Source organism: Eptatretus burgeri, chromosome 3 (assembly GCF_056783735.1).
Source record: "Eptatretus burgeri isolate ZD-2024b chromosome 3, Ebu_testis_v1, whole genome shotgun sequence".
In the NCBI taxonomy this organism is placed as follows: domain Eukaryota; kingdom Metazoa; phylum Chordata; class Myxini; order Myxiniformes; family Myxinidae; genus Eptatretus; species Eptatretus burgeri.
The window spans coordinates 48,344,467-48,354,741 of NC_140963.1; the positions used below are offsets into that span (position 1 = coordinate 48,344,467).

General features: G+C 43.7%; 1 protein-coding gene across 3 annotated transcripts in view; it reads left to right on the forward strand.

Moving 5' to 3' along the window:
* The first annotated feature begins 856 nt into the window (after window positions 1-856).
* LOC147029821 (protein mono-ADP-ribosyltransferase PARP14-like) overlaps window positions 857-10,275 on the forward strand; it is a 156,333-nt gene continuing 146,914 nt past the window's right edge. For 2 of the 3 annotated variants that reach the window (XM_085873178.1, XM_085873180.1), the window contains exons 1-2: window positions 870-1,224; window positions 1,461-1,597. In XM_085873178.1, the coding sequence (XP_085729304.1) occupies window positions 1,035-1,224; window positions 1,461-1,597 (327 nt within the window). In that variant the 5' untranslated portion in view covers window positions 870-1,034. Of the gene's footprint in view, window positions 1,225-1,460; window positions 1,598-10,275 lie in introns of all 3 variants that reach the window. The other variant, XM_085873181.1, reaches the window with a different exon arrangement.

Consider the following 10,275-nt stretch of genomic DNA (forward strand, 5'->3'; position numbering starts at 1 on the left):
CTCGGCGGTGTAGTTGTTGTTGTGAAGGTAATGTTGAGGTAATATTTATTTTTGCAGATGAGATCCTGTTCTCGGTGGTGTAGTTGTTGTTGTGAAGGTAATGTTGAGGTAATATTTATTTTTGCAGATGAGATCCTGTTCTCGGTGGTGTAGTTGTTGTTGTGAAGGTAATGTTGAGGTAATATTTATTTTTGCAGATGAGATCCTGTTCTCGGTGGTGTAGTTGTTGTTGTGAAGGTAATGTTGAGGTAATATTTATTTTTGCAGATGAGATCCTGTTCTCGGTGGTGTAGTTGTTGTTGTGAAGGTAATGTTGAGGTAATATTTATTTTTGCAGATGAGATCCTGTTCTCGGCGGTGTAGATGTTGTTGTGAAGGTAATGTTGACGTAATATTTATTTTTTCATAGCAAAAAGACTGTTTAATTTGATATATGGAAGAAGAATTCTACGTTCGCTTCTCGGCTTTGCCTATTCCATATTAATATTTTTCGTGAGGAAAATGATTTTTTTCCATTGATCGAGCGATTGATATCGACTCTTGTGGTGTCTTGGCCAGAACCGCCAAGTCCAGTCCAACACCACCGTACTTTCGTTCAACCTGTTGCTAGGGTGTTGCTTTCAGCACGCCAAAATGGCGGCGGCCGTTGCTAACCGGAAGTAGGCAAAAATTAGGTCCCCCGTACATTCACATTTGAGGAAGAAAACGTAAACACGGTGTCGATTGTGAAATGTCTGAAAGCTTTGCGATTTTTTTTTCTTTCTATTTGTCGGCGAAACAGGAACGGAAGAGATAAAAACAAAGCTTACGCCTCTTGGGGAGGTACCACACCCACGATTGACGGAACTTGAGTAGTCACGTGTACATCGAACAAATGACACACCACGCAGATTCCAAGAAATGACAGCACAGCACAGCACAGCACGCACGTCACGAACAGGAAGCACACGGCGTTGGCTCGAGCCGAGTTTCTGCCGGTTTTATAGCCGGAACATTAAGGAGCATTTTGAGGGTCGTGGGTCGTGGGCTCGGCGATGGACTACAAAGACGTTGCTGCCTTCGGGGAGTTTTTGGAGGATATCCCAACAGCGGAATACAAGAAAACAATCGACAAACTGAAGAACTACTTCACCATACAAAGGAAATCCGGAGGTGGTGATTGCGAAGTGAAGATTCCCGATGATGGACGCGGGAGATTTGTCGTGATATTTCAAAGCGAAGAAGGTAATACGAGTGACCTACTTGTTGCGGATTGGTCGGATAATGTACTTTATATCATTCTAAACGGGTACAAGGCACGAGAGAAACTTTATTTTTCAATAAAAACATCACCCCCCACCCCCACCCCACCCCTCCCCCCAACCTCTCAACCCCCCCCCCCCTACAAGGTGCGGGGATGGAGTCTTATTGATTTGCAGGTGAGGTTAATCCTGTGTGTGGTCTCTGGTGTTTGTACCTAGTTCGAGATCGTGTTGTTAAACGAAACCACGAGATCCTGCTCAACGAGGGTCAAGTGGTGCGGATCAAGCTGCGCAAGGTCGAAGAAACGTCGGAGTGCACGAGTTTGGGAGCAGAACCCTCTCAGACACCTGGACAGGTACTTATTGAAGGATGAAGCTGCGGGTGGTTGGTCCGTGCAGGTTGGTCCACATGTCTTGTTACCCCAGCTAGCAAATCCGATTCGGATTCTCCTTTGTACTACTTCGGCTTACAGGTGTCCCCGAGAGGATGACGCAGAGGTAAGCTCACTTTCCTTTGTGCCGTCGGGTCTGCGTTCGATTCACGACCGCTCTGTAAACTGCCGCACTGGTGCTTCGCAGACTGGGGCACTGCATCGTGAGGTGCGCCCTTTCTTGGTCCGACGTTAAACTGGGTGTCCCGTCTGCTCGTGTTACATTCCACAGTCTCGTTTAGGTGGAGTCGGAGAGTTATCGCCGGCACCCTGAAGCTAATGAAGAATTCCTTCCAAAAAAAATCGCTTTCAGTCGAATGTCAGACCTGGCCAGCAAGTTCGTGGAAGATTTGGACAAAAAGCGTGCCTTGCCATTCATATCACACAAGAAAGTGGGTATAATTGGGGCCGTTAAATAAGTAGTGGTGGTGGAAAGAGCCATCCAAAATTATCAACATTTTTATGGTAGGACTTAGAGTAGCGCGTTTCAAGCCTCCACCACCAAACGACTTGGTAGTTTTCAAGTCAACAGAAGAAAAAAAAAAACTGCACTCAGTCGGAATGGACCATTTTATTGAAAAAGTTTTCAAATTTCAAACCTTTGTCAATTGAACTCCACCACTATTGTCAGGCAGACTTATTATTAAAGCAACAATTTCCCACAAATGATGTATTTTGATGTCACGTCTGATATTTGGTCAAAGAAACCTGCTTGACACATTGAAAGTCCTTCCTTGAGTTGATGGCTCTTCTGATCCGGGTGTTTTAACAGCTGGTGTCAGGTATCGCACATACAGGATGACTGTGTGAGATCTCTGATTTCTTGTCATGCTTTCCACCATGACCTTGCAGGATGTGACGAAGACCGTCAGCAATCGAGGAATTTTGGTATCTGCATTTGGGGCAGGGTCCGCTGGTGTCCACGAAGAGCCTTTATCTGCGTGCGATAGCGAAGCAGCCGTGACGTAGTTTCATGGACCGATTGAACGCACTGCCAACTCGAGGGTCAAAAGTGCACGCACTCATCGTGCTCTCTGTACACGAAGCAACGAGTATACATGCACACTTGTGAAAGCTTATACTGGGTACCACGAGCACTGGCCGGCTGCAAAGCGAGCCGTTCCATTTCGGTATAATATGTGTTTGGCGATTTAGATCAAGCTGTAGGCTCAGCACAATATCCGGTGTCAGTAATCTCTTGTACCCTGGACACAAGATGTCCTACTTCATTTGTCTTCATCTTGTTGTTCTAGGTGTTTTGTTTGTTTCTTCTTGTTTTTTTGCAGTTGCAGGTTTAAAATCGACGTTTTCAAAATTCATTTGAAATCATCTGCGAGTGTTGTGTCCCCCTCCTTCCCCACCCTCCCTCCACACTCTCTGTACGATGGTGAAAATGTCGATTATTACCTCCGCCACCGAAGGTGAAGGACGTTGTGTTTTCACCCCGTTCTGCCTTTCTTTGTCTGTTTTTGTTTGTTTGTGTGCAGGATGTCTCAAAAAGTTGTCGACGGATCCGGATGAAATTTTGTGGGCAGGTTGGGTGTGTGACAAGGACAAATTGTGTGTGACAAAGACAAACTCATTAGATTGTGGTGAAGATCCGGATCTGGATCTGGATATGAGAATTTTATTTATTTTATTTAATGTGATTCTTCACCATTGAGAGATAGTGCTAAACCGATATATAGCACGATATCCCAAAAAGTTGTGGACGAATTTGGACGAAACTTGGTGGACTGGTTAGGTGTGTGGCAAGGATGAATTGATTCGATTTTTGTGAAGGTCCAATTCTGGATCTGGATATGAGAATTATTTAATTTTTTTAAAAGTGATTCTTCACCATTGAGAGAAAGGGCCAAAAACGATATCGTACTGTATAGCATGATATTTCAAAAATGTAATGGGCCGATGTGTTCTCGTGGATCAGGCATGACATGGTGGAGGTGTGCGCTCTACCGAGTGCCCTTCTAGTTTGTGGATGTATTCCCATGAGTATTTGATAGGTGTATGCACTGCAAAAAAGGATACTGAGTGTTCTTTGTTTTGTTTTTGTATATTTTGCATCGACGGGAACACGAGAGTGTTTTTTTGGGCCAGCGAACCATTTTGAGCAAGTTTTGTTTACTTATACTACTTTGGTGCTCCTGCAAACAACCACACTTTTGTTAGTGGTGTATCTCAATATGGTGGGGGCATCGATTGGGATTGTACGCACGGATAGTGTGTTGAGACGAAGATTAATAATTGAAGACTATGATTGCCTCAGCAGGTTTTCAGTGCCACTGAGGCATATTAGAATGACCCATAGGTCAGGCTATTGAATAATGACCCGGAGGTTGTGCAAAATAATTTAAGCACTTTGCAATCCTCTGCAGAATAAAATTTCTGAAGCGTTAAGGTGCCGCTTGCAGTATCTTTTGAAACTGTTGTTGACCTCGAACCAGGGTGACCAGGTCTCATAGAAAATAAATAATAAATATGGGACGCCCCTGAAGGCAACAACTAAGGAGGGTGTCGTAGGGGTGAAGGGGCAGCACTCCTCCTGGATAAGTACAAAGTCCCCTGAAGCTATGAGGTTTTAATTATATTTAAGTAAGCGATGAGGTTTTAAGTAATTAAATATGCTTGAGATTGCTTGTACAGCATGTTATGGTCACAGTGTATGTACAGGCCAGCTGTGTCGTAGTTATTGCCATCACGACTGAAATAAGCCAAATTGTTGAGAATATGGGACAAAGGACATCTGGGGAATGCTTGAAACGGAACGCTTTAGTGAAAAATATGTGACGGCTTTTCAGAGCATAAGCAGTGCAGAGAGTGCAGTTTTACTGAGGACTCAATGATAAGAGTTTCTCATATCAAGCAAGGTCCAAGAGATGTTGCTGTGTGATTCTGACCTTTGTTTGAAGAAAGCCGTAGATGTTTGTCGAGCCCTTGTGCTCACAGCAAAACATACCGTTGAGATGAGTCAAGAGCAGCAAAGGCAACAAATAGAGAAACTTGCAATCACATGCCTGTCATCAAAACAATCTTGCCCTTTGAATCTGTGTGATAAAGCAATTCGTAATTAGCGCTGCAACGAGACAGGTACGTGTGGTTTTTGTGGACCAACTCATGAATGTGTCAGAGAAATACCCTGCTTTGGGCAGAAGCATCTCAACTGTTGTGGATGAAACCATTTTTTTTGGTGCCAAATGTAAGAAAATCCATACTTTAAATTTAACAACATACCTATAACATCCCAACCTTTGAAGGACCGGATGAGCTACATTGGCTCACTGCAGCAAGGATATGAATGGACATGAGGTGCTTTTCCAATTACACATGACAGCAGATGTGAATGTCTTGGAGCAATTTATGTATGGTAGACAGGTCACATGATCTGCAAAAAATTGTTTAGCCAACCATGTGGATTCTCGCCACTGTGATGCCAGTTTTTGAAGTTGATGAGGAATATCAAGACTAGGATGCGATTTGACCTCTATCTACCGGGACATGTCGAGTGATTTGAGAATGGTCCCTGGAAGCCAACTAGATTAATTCTTCTTCTTCCATGTGCAGCACAAGGTAGCGAGTAGCATCATTGGCTAAGGGCGCAACAACACCCCCTGCAGGTAATTATATGATTTGTTTCGGGTGCCGGAGATGGCTCGTCTACTCTTTGCGAAGGACACCGCGCGACCTTTAATGTCCACAAACTGCACACGCATTGAGACGAGACACCAGGAAGTGATTTTATATCTGGGCCGAGATTCGGACCGAGGATAGCTCAGAGGCGGGTGTGCGTACCTTGTAGTCCACCCTGTCTATCCCCGGCTAGAGTTATTGAGCATGTGGGGTATTACGTCGTGTGGGGAGAATAAGGCGGCCTTTACTGCCGTTACCTCATGCACGTCAGGCCATTTCGGTGGGTAGAAATTGCCTGAACAAGCAACATCAAAGGCTAAGTGCACTCATCATGATCATGTGGGTGAAAGACACTGTCTGTGCATGAATGTTCTTCATCTGTGAACGTGTCCTTGAAAGAATGGTGACATATGGATGATTTATCAGCCTTCTATATTTACAGTGAACATATGCACATGTTTATGTTACCGCAGTATACTAACTTGGTAACTTTTTTTTTTTAACCTTTTATATCAAAGTGATGACACCACTGGGCGTAGTGGCGTGTGCCTGTAATCCAGCTACTCGGAGGCTTAGGTTGGAGGATCGCTTGAGGACGGGGGCTCTGCACTGGGCCGCGCTATGAGAGGGTGTAGGGCAGCCCGGAATCATGGCGAAACCCAATCCTTATCCCTGTGTCGTAAGAGGTGACCAGGTGTGCGTCAGGAAGGGCATCCGGCGTAAAACCTATGCCAAATCAGTATGCGGATCATAATGGACGATCCGCTGTGGCGACCCCTAACGGGAGCAGCCGAAAGACGAACAACAACAACATATCAAAGTGATGACACCATCACGCATTGGCCTGGAGAGCATTTTAGTGCTTCCGAGGCATTTTGAGCAAGTTCTGCCATCCTTGGGAGTTTTGTTTGTTTCAACTGCTTTGTTGCTATTATAAGCATAACTGCAGTCCTGTTGATGGTGTATTTCAACAAGGAAGCGACTATAACTGACACGAGTGAGGACACCTTAAAACGGTGTCAAAGGTCAGAATGGTCATGGGCTCGTGATAATGGAATGTGTATCGCTACAGTAAAAATAACAAAAATTCCACGCCTTGAGGCCCGTCACATTATCATCTGATTAAATTTGTCAGTTTATTAGCTCCACCCATTGCTATATTATAATTGGTGAGTGTGTGAGTCCTGACACAGATCTAGTTTAACATAGATTGTTCATTCTCAGGTCTACTGCAATCTTTATACTCTGGCTATGCTTTGCATTGTCAAATGCTCAGTCTTCTAATTTAATAAATCGGATTCATGAGGAGAATGTCTTTTACAATGGAATACTGAATACTGTATTCTGTATTTTCCTTGTACCATGACGACTTTCTCTCCTACTCTGTCTCACCAACGAATTTGTTAGCAATTTAAATTGCTGAAAGTATGTCTTGATCATTTTCTACCATGTCCACTCTGCACACCATGTCCACCCAGAATTTATTTCACCCTGATTGAATTCATTAACTCGTGCTCATGAAGTGAAAAGCAGGGTTAAACAATCGGTCGTGTACGTAGAACGTATGTACGTACGTGTCTGCACTTTCTTGAGAGCGTACATAAAAAAACGTTCACTGGGGGAAATTGAAACTTTACCACATGTGACATGACCATTTGATGTAGTGCAGGTTGAGCGTACATTGAAAATTTTCAAAGTACAATTTGTACACATTCACCTCAGGAAGTGTCGATGGATGCAATTACAAATTTGCCACCAAAAGAGTTGGCTTGAACCCAGGGCCGCCGAGAGCCACAATGAGCTCAGGAGCCATACTAAGTGTGGGGCACCCTTCAACCATCCGGGCCCCCTTAAAATTTTGTTTTTTAACAACCTTCAGTATATGGAGGTTTCCATATTTTCGTCGTCGGAAACACATGCCATGTTGAAGGGAAATTGGGGTGTTATTCACTTATTCATACATGCAGATTTGTTTAACACACTTAATCTAGATGGGGTGTGGCCAACATTCCTGTGTTAATTTACGGCATTACCGTGATTGTAATTATGTAATTTATTCTTACAGTAGTTTATTTTACAAGGGAGGGTGTCACTGTCCATGGCAATGGCATGCCAGAGAATCTCCCTGAGTGGCTTGGGAGACACAAAATAAAGTTGCCCCAGTGTTTTATCACCACAAACAATCATTAGATGAAACAAAAAATTGAAGGAATAATTACAGGCCCTGATTAGGTTTGGGCCCGGGGGCAGTTACCCCAACTCCTACCCCCACCCCCCCCCAACTCTCGGCTCACACCAAGTGCTTCTCAAGACGAGGTAAGTATTCTAGGAATACCATCTAGTTACCCTTGCTAGGCACACCATACATCCTAGGTCTTTGCGAACCGACAGGTCTAATTGTGTCATAAATCTCCTTAGAGAGGTCTCCTCGTTTGCAGAGTTCCAATAGTCTTTTCGCCATTTGTTTCTCTAAACGAGATGTGTGGTCATGTTCAGTTGTATTTCCCAGGTGTTGGAACTTGGAAACATCGTTCAAAATCAAAGCCATTTTCTCAACGTAGTCACTCTTATTCAGAATAACCATGCCGGAGCCTTTATCTTATCTGCAAATCTAAATTTCAGGATTGGATTTGTGGGGTCACGTATAGCGACCAGGCAATCACGCTGCACATGGAAATCAGACAAATCGTTTGGAATCCCACAATATATGTATAAAATATATATATATATATATATATATATATATATATATATATATATATATATATATATATATATATATATATATATATAATATACACAGCAAATCTAAGCCTGGTGTTGACTTAGTGGTTAGGGTGGCAGCTTGGGATCCCAGGGTCCTGAGTTCAAGCCCCGTTGGCTGCTGAATTAACACCAGTGGGTTGACTCAGCCTGTCATCCATCTGAGGTCGGCAAAGTGAGTACCAGTGTACTGGTCCCGGTGTATGCCCCGGTTAGAATAGGTATACCATATCCCTGTGTGTCGTAAGAGGCGACCAGGGTTGGCGTCAGGAAGGGCATCCGGCCATAAAAAAAAACATTGCCTCAAGAAAAAGCCTAACCCCTGCACAGCAGGGAAAAATGGCTGTAAAAACGGTCATTTTATTATTTATACACAGCAAATCTGCATGCCGAACCATCATCACTCTACACTCTTGAGAAAGGTTAACAGATGCATTGTGCATTGCACATGTTGTTCAAAACTCTTGTCATTATTTGTTCAATCATAGTTGGAGAATCTATCATGGAATCCGTTTATTATACTCCCAACTGCAAGTCTTTACTTGTAATGTAATGTAATGTTATACATGCATGCATACATACATACATACAGTATCTCACAAAAGTGAGTACACCCTTTACAAAAATGTACATATTTTGTTGTAACTTGTTACTTCGATGTATTATAAACACAAGACTCAAAGAAATGATAGAGTAGACATTCTGTCATACATGTACAGGCCCAAAACATTTATTCTGTGGAAACAATGTGGAATACTGGGCATATCGGGCATATCTGTGAAAGGGGGGGGGGTAGGGGGGCAACAAAAGTGAGTACACCCTATGTACTTTCTCACATTGAAGCGTTATTGTTTTCAGTATTTTGTATGTCCACCATTGTTTTTGAACACAGCAGCTATTCTACTCGGTATGGAGTTGCCCAGTGTTCCACATGTCTTTGCTGGGATCCTGTTTCACTTCTCTGCAATGACTTCTTGAAGTTGCGTGATGTTGGACACCTTTCGTCCCTCAACCTTACATTTCCGGATGCCCCACATGTGCTCTATTTGGTTTAGATCAGATGACATGCTTGGCCACTCCAACACATTGACCTTCAACTTCTTCAGAAAGGCAGTTGTCTGCTTGGAACGGTGCTTCCGAGGGTTTTCGTGCTGAAATACAGCTCCTCGACCAAGTTTTCGCAGGGAGGGTAACATTTTCTCCTTCAGGATGTCACAGTACATCATAGAATCCATGTTTCCCTCGATGAACTTGAGCTCTCCAGTACCGGCAGCACTCATGCATCCCCAAACCATGACACTACCACCACCATGCTTGACAGTCAGGATAACGCACTTGTCTTGGTACTGTTCCCCAGGTCGCCGCCAGACACGCTGCACCCTATCAGATCCAAACAAATTTGATCTTCGTTTCATCAGACCAGAGGACATCTTGCCAGTCGTCCAGGGACTTGGATTGATGTGCTTCCGCAAACTGTTTGCGAGCTTTCTTGTGGCTCTGCTTCAGGAGAGTCTTACGCCTTAGATGACACCCATGCAACTCAATACGATCGAGTGTGCGACGTATGGTTTGTGCACTAACAGACTGGCCAGAAGCTGTGGAAATCTCTTCAGCAATCTTGGCAGCACTTTGTCGTCTGTCTTGGAGGACTAGATTCTGAACTTGGTGAACAGTACGTGCAGGCATCCTTGCCGGTCTGCCCTGGCGAGCGCAACCCATTGTTGTACGCTTCTTGGAGAACCTCTGGATGACCTTGGCCATGGCGTTGGGGCTTACTTTCAAAGAAGCACTGATCTTCTTGTATCCTTGGCCATCTTGATATGGGGCAACGATTCGATCTTTGACATCTTTCGAGAGCTATTTACCATGAGAAGCCATGCTGCTTTCTCAATGGTGATTGGTACAGTATTTCCAATGCAATTATTTATTCAGTAAGCAGATAGACAATTACTGCATTGAGTCCACTTCTTCATTTTAACATACCAGGGAGGTTGCAGCTCTATGGACATTGTGTGTATTGTTTGGTGCATATTTGTACCTTTAACACTCTTTGACTTAAATATGCAGAAAATGATGAAAATGGAAGCTGTTTTACCATGCTTGACTTACTTCTTGTGCAGACAATAGCAGGGGTGCACTCACTTTTGTTGCCTCCTCTTTCAGAAATATTCATAATATGCCACATTGTTTTTCTGGAATGGCAGTTTTGTGCC